General features: G+C 47.4%; 1 protein-coding gene and 1 long non-coding RNA gene across 3 annotated transcripts; one reads left to right on the top strand and one right to left on the bottom strand.

Annotated features, from left to right (window-relative positions):
- The first annotated feature begins 2,261 nt into the window (after positions 1 to 2,261).
- Positions 2,262 to 6,153, top strand: LOC149128668 (uncharacterized). Its single transcript, XR_016235986.1, has 2 exons — positions 2,262 to 4,567; positions 4,944 to 6,153. It is a non-coding gene; the product is annotated as an uncharacterized LOC149128668 (long non-coding RNA).
- Positions 5,853 to 11,892, bottom strand: CTSV (cathepsin V). Of its 2 annotated transcripts, none has more exons than XM_089335646.1 (8): positions 11,752 to 11,892; positions 10,745 to 10,881; positions 10,334 to 10,456; positions 10,086 to 10,232; positions 9,735 to 9,959; positions 9,112 to 9,274; positions 7,360 to 7,477; positions 5,853 to 6,251 (listed from the first exon to the last, which is right to left on the bottom strand). In XM_089335646.1, exons 2-8 carry the CDS (start codon positions 10,868 to 10,870, stop codon positions 6,152 to 6,154), a joined length of 1,002 nt encoding a protein of 333 aa, XP_089191772.1. In that variant the 5' UTR covers positions 10,871 to 10,881; positions 11,752 to 11,892; the 3' UTR covers positions 5,853 to 6,151. The 2 variants fall into 2 exon arrangements, with proteins under 2 accessions (XP_089191772.1, XP_002708299.1); XM_002708253.6 differs by having other exon boundaries at positions 11,818 to 11,892.
- Between the last annotated feature and the right edge of the window lie 453 nt (positions 11,893 to 12,345).

The raw sequence follows: 12,345 nt of genomic DNA, 5'->3' as shown, positions 1-12,345 counted from the left end.
GTGGCCTGGGAAAGCAGTGGAGGATGGCCCAAGTGCTGGGCCCTGCACCCTCTTGGGAGACCAGGAAGAAGCACCTGGCTCCTGGCTTCGGATTGGCACAGCGCCGGCCGTGGTAGCCATTTGGGGGGTGAACCAACGGAGGGAAGACCTTTCTCCCTGTCTCTCTCTCACTGTCTATAACTCTGTCAAATAATAATAATAATAAAAGATAATGGTGGAAGGAACATAAAGTTGGATCAGAATAAATTCATTGATAAGGGCCTGTTAGGCAGGGAGTTGATGCAACCTTGTAGCTCAAGGATTTAGATTGGTGCTGAGGCATGGGCCTCAAAGTAGCCTACTCTCAAAAAGTTGAGATGCCGTGGCTACCTTTGGCATATGAGAGAAGACAATATCCCAGGTCTGTGGGAAACTGAAATGTTGGAGTGGACTAGTCAGGTAAGATCTGCTCACTCATCCCAGGAGGGTACAGCAACCATGACTTGGCTTGACCAGGCTTCAGTCAGGCTCCTGAGTCTTACGCAAGACCATCTGTGCATTTCCTTGTAAATGTTGAAACCTATGCATAATTTTTCATAATATGCATTTCCTACACTTTTTGAAGTGTCCTCGTATTTGTCAGAAGGGAAGAAGTAAATTCTACAAAAATGCAGGTGCCTTCCGCCTCAGTGAAGTTTCTAGGAGTCTAGTGATACGGGGCACATTGAGAAGTCCCTTTTAAGGTGAAGGATGAATTGTTGCATCTGGCCCCTCATAACACCAACCCTTGGGACTTCTTTGGATTTTGAAGACAACTTATCTCTCATTTGAGTGACAGTTTTGGGTAGGGCCTAGACAAGAAAAGGCTCTGCAATGGGTCAGGCTTCTGCACAGAGTCCCTCTGTCACATGGGCCATATGATCCAGCAGATCGTAGGGGTGCAAAGGGTCAACAGCATTCAGATGCGGTTTGGAGCCACTGGAAGGCCTCCACAGGCAAATCAGTGCAGACCCTTGGGATTCTGGAACATATCATCCTCTGCAGAGGACTACTTTCTTTTGGAGAAACAGCTGTTTGTTCCTGGGCCTTAGTAGAGGCTGAACTGCTTAATCGTGGGCTACCTGGTTACCCTACAGCCTGAACTGCCTATCATGAACTAGATGTTGTCTGACCCACTGAGCCATAAAGTTGGGCTTTCACACCAAATGCAGGTTGGAAGTTAAGTGTGTAGTATAGCGGTTAAGACATTGCTTGGGATGCCTACATTCCATATTGGAGTGCCTGGGTTTGAGTCTAGGCTCCTCTCCTGATTCCAGGTTCCTGTTAATGTGCACCCTGGGAGGCGGCGGGCTGATGGCCCAAGTACTTTGGCCCCTGCCACTCACATGGGAGACTTGGCTTGAGTTCTAGGATCCTAGCTTCAGCCTGGCCCAGCTTCAGCTGTTGAAAGCATTTATGGGAGTGGACCAGTGGATGTGAGCTCTCTGTCTATCCTTCTGCCTTTCAAATAAATAAATAAATAAGTGAAAGTGGTATATATATAATCTGATGATCTAAGGCAGTGGTCCAAATGCCGATGGTCCTCCTACCACATTACCTGCTAACGGTGGTTTCACGGGTGGAATTCTCCTATGATCAACTGACTGAGGAGAAAGCTTGGGCTTACTTTATAAATGGTTGTGCAGGGGCCGGCGCTGTGGCTCACTAGGCTAATCCTCCGCCTTGCGGCGCCGGCACACCGGGTTCTAGTCCCGGTCAGAGCGGCCATTGGAGGGTGAACCAACGGCAAAAGGAAGACCTTTCTCTCTGTCTCTCTCTCTCTCACTGTCCACTCTGCCTGTCAAAATAAATAAATAAATAAATGGTTGTGCAAACTACGCAGGCACCATCTAAAAGCACACAAATACCATCCTTTCTGGGACATCCATGAGGGACGGTGATGAAGAGAAATCCTCCCGGTAAGCAGAACTTCAACTTGAACCTGGTTGCTCGTTGTGTGGAAGAAATGGCCAGATGTTTAATCATAAATAGAATCATGACCTGTGGCCAACAGATTGACTGGTTAGGGACTTGGAAAGACCATGATTACAACACTGGTGACAAGAGTCTGGGGAATAGGCCTGTGGCTAGACCTAAGTGGACAAACCATATCAAGGAGAGCTCAACAGAGGAATGTTTTAACAATCAAATGGATAAGTATGACCCTTTCTGTAGATACATCTGTATCTGATACAGCTGCCCTTTTCTGTTTTTTTTTTTTTTGTTGTTGTTGTTGTTTTTTTGCCAGGCAGTTAGACAGTGAGAGAGAGAGACAGAAAAAGACTTATAGACAGTGAGAGAGAGACAGAGAGAAAGGTCTTCCTTCCATTGGTTCACCCCCTCAAATGGCTGCTACAGCCGGCGTGCTGCATTGATCTGAAGCCAGGAGCCAGGTGCGTCCTCCTGGTCTCCCATGCAGGTGCAGGGCCCAAGCACTTGGGCCATCCTCTGCTGCCTTCCCGGGCCACAGCAGAGAGCTGGACTGGAAGAGCAGCAACCAGGACAGAATCTGGCACCCTGACCAGGACTAGAACCTGGGGTGCCAGTGCCGCAGGCGGAGGATTAGCCTAGTGAGCTGCAGCACCGGCCTAACAGCTGCCCTTTTCATTACCCAATAGGCTAATGATCAAAGTGGCTATGGTGGCAGAGAGAGGCCATAACTACTGGCTTCACTGTTTTCCCCACAGTGCAGCACAGCACTCTTGCATGGGTGCCCAATAAATACTTACAAGAGTAAATACATTTATAATGAACATTCTAAAGTATTGAGGAAAAAAGATCACGAGATCACGGAGCAGCTCTTGGTAATAGTTTTACTTATTAACTTAAATTTAAAAATAGAGATGATCACAAACATTTGCACACTTAAGTGTTTATAGAGAAATGGCTTGAGATACATAGTCACATTAATGTTTGGGTAAACAACAGAACACACATACTGCAGTAGTCCCATCACATCACATCACATCACCTAGTGACACGGTAGTCACCTTAGTCTATGGAAGAACACTCCTAGGTTTGCACAAGGAAATCTTTGAGAACACATTTCTCAGAACAATCTCCACTGTTAAGCAACATATGGCTGTTCTTTCTAAAATCTAAGTTTTTTCTTCTTGAATCTTAGACTTCTCAGTTAACAGTGCAATTAATTTAGAAAACACCCAGTTTGTTCTCACAGGCAAAACACACAAATGCAAAATGCACATGATGTTTTGAATGGACATTTCCTAATTATTTCAAGTCTTCAATTTCCTTCAAGCTCATGTGTTACCATGACATTCACACCCCAGCCAATTCCTCCCTCATAATTTGCTCAACTGTCTCTAGCTCCCCTTTCCTTTCTCTGCAATTTAGCTAGGAGAACAAAATAATTTAGATGTTGAAGTGTAGGAAATGCTGGTACGAAGTTTATGTTTCAAGGCAAATTTTTCCAGTCAATTGGCTTCTCTGAAAAATATTTTTAGGCCCAGATGTAATTTGGAACTTTTCAGTGATTTTGAAAATTACGAGACCTTCAAAAATCTGCTATGGTTTACACAACTGAGGGGTAATCTGCTTTGAGACTTAAAATTTCCTGCTGCCAACAAAGCAAAATGAAGGAATAATCCTTCATCAGAAAACACTCCAGACTCAGTGTGGTAGAGTGGATATCCCAAAGCTGGCTGTAGATAGGCTGTTGAGAGCTTTCTGGAATATGCCTCCCTCGCCTCTCATGCACTCCACGATGGAGTACGGCTCAGTTAAACATCTCATCTGCTCATCCCTTGTATTCTTATTTTACATACATCGCCACGATTATTCCTGCTAATAAAAACACACGCCTGTTGCAGGAAGATAAATAACTACCCATACTTCCTCTGAAGTCTCGCCTGTTTACTGTCTTTTAAACAGGCAAACATTGTTTTGTTTGTATTTACTACTATGCATTTAACTATATGCTTGGTGTGTTTTGCTCTTTTGAGATCAATTCCAGGGATTAAATAGCTGAAATCTAAGTTTGGCTTAGTGACTTCCAGCCTGTCTTTGGCTTGTGATCTCTTACCCAGCTCAAGGCCAGAACTATTTTCATAACCTATCCTAATCTTTCATTGACCTTGGACACATTTCTCTACCTATTACCTAACCCCTGAGATTTGTTAATCACAAGAAAAATTTATTTTTGCTCTCATGAGGTAACCAATGAGGTTTTCCTAGCAGAGCCAGGTGTACTGTCAGCAGACCTGACAAAACAACAAAACAGCTTCAGCCACCCATCTGAGTCTGGCCCATCCTCAAACTGCATAGTCACATGGTCTTCACCAGCAAGTCATCTCGGAGGGTTCTCCTTTTCTATTCTCTAACACCTATGAATCTCAATGTCCAGTCACTTTTCTACAAACTGAATATTTTCTTAATTCTCCTTTGTCCATCCAGACTGTCAAATTTTACTGGATTCAAGAGTTAGTCAGGTTCTGGTGTTCTACTACATGGCAAGGTGACTATGATTATAATACTGTATCATGTATTTCTAAACAGCTGAGAGCTTTTTGTGTTTCTTGTTCAAGCTAAGGTTTTTTGTTTTTTTTTTTTTTTTTTTTTTTTTTTTTTTTTTGACAGGCAGAGTGGACAGTGAGAGAGAGAGACAGAGAGAAAGGTCTTCCTTTTGCCGTTGGTTCACCCTCCAATGGCCGCCGCTGCAGCCGGCGCACCGCGCTGATCTGATGGCAGGAGCCAGGATCCAGGTGCTTTTCCTGGTCTCCCATGGGGTGCAGGGCCCAAGCACCTGGGCCATCCTCCACTGCACTCCCTGGCCATGGCAGAGAGCTGGCCTGGAAGAGGGGCAACCGGGACAGAATCCGGCGCCCCGACCGGGACTAGAACCCGGTGTGCCGGCGCCGCAAGGTGGAGGATTAGCCTATTGAGCCACGGCGCCGGCCCAAGCTAAGGTTTTTAGGTGTTCTTATGAGAAAGAAATGATGAGGTGATGATATGCTATCATCCTACAATGTGTACATGTATCAAAAATCATATCACACCACTAAATATATAAACTATAAAAAGTTGGTCAGAAACAGCCAGTGAGTGGCTGACATAAACTCTGCATAATTTAAGTAGAAGCCATCGTTTTTCTCCTAATGTGCCACAGGCACACTGAATCACCTCTTCAGGGCCAAATTATTTTTCCTGATTACACAAGAAAGGTAATGCATCAAACCAGAAAGAAGCCCAGAGCAGATGTTTGGCGTAGGGGTGCAGACACCAGTTAAGATGCTGCACCCCATCGCAAAAGGCCTGGGTTTGATTCCCAGCTCCAGCTCCTGAGTCCAGCTTCCTGCTGATGTGTACCCTGGGAGAAAAAGGGCACGCCTCAAGTGCTTGAGTACTTCTACTGCCACTCACGTGGAAGACACAGATTGAGTTCCTAGCTCCTGGCTTCAGCCTGGCCATTGTGCACATCTGGGGAGTGAACCTATAGATGGGAGCTTTTTTCAGTTTCTCTCTAAAGTTTTATTTTTAAATTTTAAAAAATTTTATTTATTTCAAAGCCAGAGTTACACACAGAGAGAGAGAGAGGTCTTGCTCCTTTGGTTCACTCTCCAAGTGGCTGCCAGGGCCAGGGCTGAGCCAGGCTGAAGCCAGGAGCCAGGAGCATCATCCAGGTCTCCCATGTGGGTGACAGGGGCTCTTTCCAGGTCATTAACAGAGAGCTGATTTGGAAGTGGAGTGGCTAGGACTCAAACCAGCACCCATGTGGGGTGCCAGTGTCGTAGGCAGTGGCTTAATCCTATACACCACAATACTGGCTGCAGTTCTCAAGTTTAAAAAAATTACTAAAAAGAAAGAAGTCCCATCTCTACATACTGAGTTAAAATTTATTTTAAAAGGTAAAGAAAGCTTTATACATCCTTTTAAAAAATGAAAATTCAAAAGTCTTAGAATTAAGTAGTGAGTCTTCAATATCATAAGGCTGTTTATAACAGTAGTTAAAATAGTGGTAACATTTTACCCTTGTAAAAATGTCACAGAATTCAAATCACAACTTGGATCCTCAGAGATTCAAGTGTTTTATCTTGCACAATAAGGCCTTGTCAGTTTTAAGATAAAAATCCCTCTGGACGTACATCCTCAGGTCCTCCATGTTGCCATCGTCAGCTCACACCGTGGGATAGCTAGCTGCCGTGGCAATCCCACAGTGGTTGTCCTTGTCTCTGATGATCTTCACATAGCCTTCGTCGCCCCAGGTTGTACCCCAGCTGAAAGAGGAGCAGGTTTGAGTTTTATATAAAGAATTCAATGAACCATTAGCTTATTAATCACAGCACTTAAAAAATAGTGCTTACCACTCATCAGGTCCTACTCTAAGTGCTATCATATCTTTCTATAAGTATATTAATTTCTGTGGGTCCTTATCTTGACTTTTTTTTTTTTTTTTTTTTTTTTTTTTTTTTTTTTGATAGGCAGAGTGGACAGTGAGAGAGAGAGACAGAGAGAAAGGTCTTCCTTTGCTGTTGGTTCACCCTCCAATGGCCGCCGCGGCCGGTGCGCTGCGGCCGGCGCACCGCGCTGATCCGATGGCAGGAGCCAGGAGCCAGGTGCTTTTCCTGGTCTCCCATGGGGTGCAGGGCCCAAGCACCTGGGCCATCCTCCACTGCACTCCCTGGCCACAGCAGAGGGCTGGCCTGGAAGAGAGGCAACCGGGACAGAATCCGGCGCCCCGACGGGGACTAGAACCCGGTGTGCTGGCGCCGCTAGGTGGAGGATTAGCCTAGTGAGCCGCGGCGCCGGCCATCTTGACTTTCAAAGATAGAAAATTGAAAAATTGATGCAGAGCTGGGACTCCAATATAGCTGTTTTCAGATGCTACCTTATATTCCATTCAATTAAAGATAATCTACATGTACAAATTGATCCTGACAACCTGAGGGCCACAGAGTGAAATGTGATGCAGGCATCAAACAATAGGAAGGGACAATGTGTCAGCCACCGGATTCTCTGACAATCTCTGACTTCACAAATCAGCTGAGGAAGATGTTCAAAAACTAAAGACAAGATGGAAACCAGCCCTCAATCTATAGGCCCACGATCTTTTATCTGAAACCCTGAAGCCAGATATGTTCCAGATTTCCTAAGAAAACTTTTAGAATTTAGAAATACTTATAAATATATATAAGTAACCCCCAAAAGACCAGTATAGAATCTTATAATCAAACATTAATAATTCTGTGTTCACTGTAAATGGAAGAAAGATTTCTAGGCTTCTAGATTTCAAAATCGAGCTTTTATGGACTAGAATCCAAATGCTGATTCCAAACATTTCCCTTTTCAATTTAAGATACAAATATGCTGTGTAGAGTTTTATACCTGTTCTTCACAAGCCAATATTTAGTGGCATTTGAATTTGTTCCTTCAAAGCCATAGCCAACCACCAAAATACCATGGTCAAGATCTTTGCTGCTGCAGTCTGGATCATAATAAATGCCTGAGAAAGTAAGATGGACATTGGGGTAAGAAGCTCCAAGCAACATGTCAAAGAGACCTACCCTATCCCCTAGTGAGAGAGGCACCTCCAAATTCAGTGGAATGTCATAAACAAACTCCAGATACTGTGTAAGGCTTAAAAATATTTGGCCAAAACAGTAATGGCTGATAAGGGAAACATCAATTTTTTTTTCCTTTCTTTTTTTTTCTTTTTATAGGCAGAGTGGACAGTGAGAGAGAGAGACAGAGAGATAGGTCTTCCTTTGCCGTTGGTTCACCCTCCAATGGCTGCTGCGGCCGGTGCAACACGCTGATCCGAAGCCAGAAGCCAGGTGCTTCTCCTGGTCTCCCGTGTGGGTGCAGGGCCCAAGCACTTGGGCCATCCACCACTGCCCTCCCGGGCCACAGCAGAAAGCTGGCCTGGAAGAGGGGCAACCGGGATAGAATCTGGTGCCCCAACTGGGACTAGAACCCAGTGTGTTGGCGCTGCAGGTAGAGGATTAGCCTATTGAGCCACAGCGCTGGCCTCAATTTTTTTTTAAAGATTTATTTATTTGAAAGTCAGAGTTACACACAGAGAAGGAGAGACAGAGACAGAGACAGAGATCTTCCATCTGCTGGTTCACTCCCCAATTGGCCACAACGGCTGGAGGAGCACTGATCTGAAGCCAGGAGCCAGAAGCTTCCTCCGGGTCTCCCACATGGGTGCAGGGGCCCAAGCACTTGGGCCATCTTCCACTGGTTTCCCAGGCCACAGCAGAGAGCTGGATCGGAAATGCAGCAGCCAGGACTCAAACAGGTGCCCATATGGGATTCCAGCACTGCAGGCAGCGCAGTCTTACCCACTATGCCACAACACTGGCCCAGGAAACATCAATCTTAATTCATCAGAAATCAATGAAATCAGGGACATTTTCCACTTTAAAAAATTCCAAAAAAAAAAAAAACCAAAAAAAAAACAAAAAAAAACTAAAGGCTAAGATATTTTAGCCATTCATCTTCCAGACAAAGCACTAATCAGCATAATCCCATCCTACTCCTTGTCAGTTTAAAATACAAAACACCTTTAAGCCATGGGTTTCTTTACAGTCCTGATTACAGCAGTAAAAATGTTCAGAAAAATAGGTTCAGCAGGGGCCGGAGCCGTGGCACAGTAGGTTAATCCTCCACCTGCGGCGCTGGCATCCCATACGGGCGCCAGGTTCTAGTCCGGGTTGCTCCTCTTCCAGTCCTGGGAAAGCAGAAGATGGCCCAAGTGGTTGGGCCCCTGCACCCGCACGGGAGACCAGGAGGAAGCACCTCGCTCCTGGCTTTGGATCGGCACAGCTCCAGCCATTGTGACTATTTGGGGAGTGAACCAACGGAAGGAAGACCTTTCTTTCTGTCTCTCTGTCTGTAATTCTACCTGTCAAATAAATAAATAAATAGGTTCAACAATTGAATAGATAGGTAAATTACACTGTAGCTATAGAACTAATTGTATAGTCATATAAAAATATTTAGTTTATAATCATGAGAAAATGCTTAATTATGTCAAATGGAAGCATCACTATGTTAAATGCACATCAGGCAATCCTACACTGTTGGAAAGTACATAATACTAAAAGGCTGACCAGAAATTCAGTGAAAACCTACCTGATTTATAGAACTGGAAGGACATATGGCCTGCGTCAATAGCAGCAGAGATGGGCCCCACCGTGGCCACGGCCCTCAGGAGGGCCTTCTCATGCCCAGGGATGTCCACGAAGCCAGTGTCATTAGCCACAGAACATTCAGGCTTGTACTTACAGGTTCCATCCTTTCAGAGTTAAAGGGGAGAGACTTGATTACTACCACTTACCTCTTAGGAATTACAAGTTCTAGAATCAAGATACTCGGCAATCTGTAGCCTATGTTTTATGTTACAAAATCATCCCAGGAAGTAAAATGCTCCGAGTATTAGCTGATTTGACACTGAAAAATCAGGTGAAGTTTCTCTGACGACACCTCTTGTTCACAAGAAATTCTTTACAGTGGAAAAACCTATGATACGTAGAATGGTGTGTATATTCTCCATGTTACACAGAAGCAAGAATAGCTAGGTATTCACCATCTCAGAAAACTGTGCAGAAAGCTAATAATGTATGACAGTACTGACAGTTTAGAGACAGAGACGGCACCATCCAAGATGTGCATTCTAAAAAACTCATGTTATTTCTGAAAGCGTTCAACTTTCCCAAAAGCAGAGCTAGAATGATAAACTGAAAAGCTCCACGTACCATTCCTTCATATGGATAGGATTCCTCCGAGTCCAGGCCGCTGTTGTCCTTAACGTACTGGAAGGCGTAGTCCATGAGGCCACCATTGCAACCCTGGTTGCCCTGAGGGTGAGAGCAGTCCACGAGGTTCTGCTCGCTCAGGGAGATGAGTTTCCCCGTCTTCTGGAACATCTGCCCTTCGAGGGCTCCAGTGGCACTGAAAGCCCAACAAGAACCACACTGGCCCTGAAAAGACACAACAGTTCACATATCTGAACACTGAACTGTATGCTTCTTCCTCAAAGCAACCCTGCCCGTTTCTTCTTGGTTTCTCTGTGGGACACAGATGGCTTGAATCTGACATTGTCATACCTGATTCTTCACCGGAGTCACATAGCCTTTCTCTCTCCAATCCACAGATTTGGGGTATTGAAGCAACAGAGGGTCACGAAACATTTTCCCCTTCTTGTGTTTCTGGTTTTGAAAGCCATTCATCACTTGCCTGAATTCTTCATTGGTCTTCAAGGAACGGTAAATAAAAAGTTGACAAAGCAACAGGTTACTTTGGTAAAGAGTCAGGGAGAGGAGGTGCCGGGTCACGGGATCTGCAGCACACTCACCATGTCGCCGTAGGCGTTCATCCCCATGGTGAAGCCATGTTTCCCTTGGCTGTACTCCCCGTTATGCAGCTCAATCATTCTCATGTTCTTCTCCCACACGGCTCTCCTCCATCCTTCTTCATTCTAGGGGCAATCACAGAGCTCATGGTCATTACCTCCACTCACGACCCAGCCCGCCCTCACCGAGTGGCCTTGCAGACAGAGGTGGGACAGGATCCGTGGCCAGGGTGGCTTTGAGGGAGCCGGGCTCCATGCTCAGACCCAGCAGGCGGGTCTGCCCTGTTGTGCTCATGAAGAGCACTATTAAATCACTGCTTTGGTAAAAGCTGGTCTCTAGAAGCTACTCTGCCTGTAAACTCCCAACAGGGACCCCCCTCTGCAGGGTCTCTGGACAATTTCAGTGTTACCAACCAGGCCATACAGTCTCTTGTGCGTTGCCTTCCACTGGTACCATTGTGTGTCTAAATTTTGATCAAATTTTGGGATAGCTGAAGCTATTCCCCAGCAAACGGCAGCCAGGAGAAATGAAGGATTCATGGTTCAAAAACCTAGGAAAGGAAAAGAGATGAGCAACTGATTAGATCAATTCTTAAAAAAAAAAAAAAAAAAGCCATCTACTGACACATTACAACCACCGTGCTGGAGTGAGGCATTTAAATAATCTTCCCTATTACTAACACCAGGACTGTGAAAAGGCTAAGAATGTGGGCAGGGGAAACCAAGCCGGGGACTAATGAAAAAAAAAAAAAAATCGATTCAGCTACCAAAAATGAAAAGCAGATTGACAAGTGCTATAGGAACTGAAATTGATTTCACTGTACTAATGATAATGATAATTCTGGTTTTGATTAGTGTCATAGAACTTTGTGGGTTGGAATCTTAAGGTAACAACTAGGAAACAAGAAAATGATTGGTCCAGGTTATTGATCGACAAGCACCCAAGCCACCTCACTAATGGGGTCCTCTGACCCCAAGTAGGGGTGAGGGGGTCCGGGAGAGGCCGGAGGCTCGCCTCACACCTCCCTGTGGACTAGCGCACAGCGGGAGGTGAGACAGGTCCCCGGACCCCTGCCCGAATCCAGACCCGAGTGAACCGCCTTCCCGAGGGCTCCGGGGACCCTGATCCCGCGGCAGGGGGCGGGCGCGCAGGCCGCCCCCTCCTCCGCGAGCGCCGGCCGTTTTCCCGGGTTATGGCGGCTCAGGGAGCTGGACACCGCGGCCGGCGTGCGGGGTCCCGGTGCCCGGTCCGGCCCGGCTAGGCCCCGAGATCCTGGGGGCAGCCCTCCTCGGAGGCCGGACGCTGACGGACCCAACGCCCAAGCTGGAATCCGGAGCGACTTGGGCGCCTCCCGGGGTTCTCCAGCCGCCCTCTCTCGCTTCCCCGCTTCAGGGCGGCCAGATCTGGGGGCAGCCACAACCTCTTCTAGACCGCGTCCCTGCAGGAGCCCCCTCCTCCAGGCCGAGCCGGGGCGGGGGGCGCTCACCTGGGACGGCCGTCGCTGCGCAGGCGCACTCCGCACACGCTCGGCTCTTCGGAGGCCGCCGAGGGCCAAGGTCCTGGGCCAGCTGTGACTGACTCAGGCTTTAAGGCCCCGGGTCTGAGGTTGGGAAGGCCCCGCCTCCACCGCATACCCGCGCTGCGATTGGCGGCGCCGGCCGCTGGGCGGGGCCTGCGAGCGCGCTGACTCCCAGCGCGTGACGCGGCTGGGTCCCAACTTGCCTGAGGGCCGGGAGCGCCTGCCTCAGTGGGCCGGGAGCTGAGCTGGCCGCCCAGGGTACCGTGGAGGGGGCTGCGAGCCACCAAGTTCCACCTCGCGCTACTGCGATGGGCGGGCGGGCGGGGCGAGAACAGAAGCGGGAGCCCGACCCTTGTACGTGTCACCCCTCACCTCCCCCCCCAGGTTCACGGCCGGCTGCGGCTGGCCTCAGAAAGGTCTGGAAGGGACAGGCAGGTCCCAGACACGTGGTGCGATGTGCGGGTCCGGGTGGGTCTCCGGGGGCGGCGCCCACCT

This window comes from Oryctolagus cuniculus, chromosome 1 (genome assembly GCF_051225735.1).
Source record: "Oryctolagus cuniculus isolate XC-2025 breed Fujian yellow rabbit chromosome 1, ASM5122573v1, whole genome shotgun sequence".
Classification (NCBI taxonomy): domain Eukaryota; kingdom Metazoa; phylum Chordata; class Mammalia; order Lagomorpha; family Leporidae; genus Oryctolagus; species Oryctolagus cuniculus.
The sequence above is the reverse complement of the archived record's forward strand: the minus strand, read 5'-3'. Positions and strand labels throughout refer to the sequence as shown.

Excerpts from the sequence above, each read along its gene's own strand:
- CTSV (XM_089335646.1), bottom strand. The coding sequence starts at position 10,870 with ATGAATCCTTCATTTCTCCTGGCTGCCGTTTGCTGGGGAATAGCTTCA. Across the intron at positions 10,233-10,333 it reads TGAACGCCTACGGCGACATG|ACCAATGAAGAATTCAGGCA; the intron begins GTGAGTGTGCTG and ends CGTTCCTTGAAG. Across the intron at positions 6,252-7,359 it reads TATTGGCTTGTGAAGAACAG|CTGGGGTACAACCTGGGGCG; the intron begins GTATAAAACTCT and ends CTCCTCTTTCAG.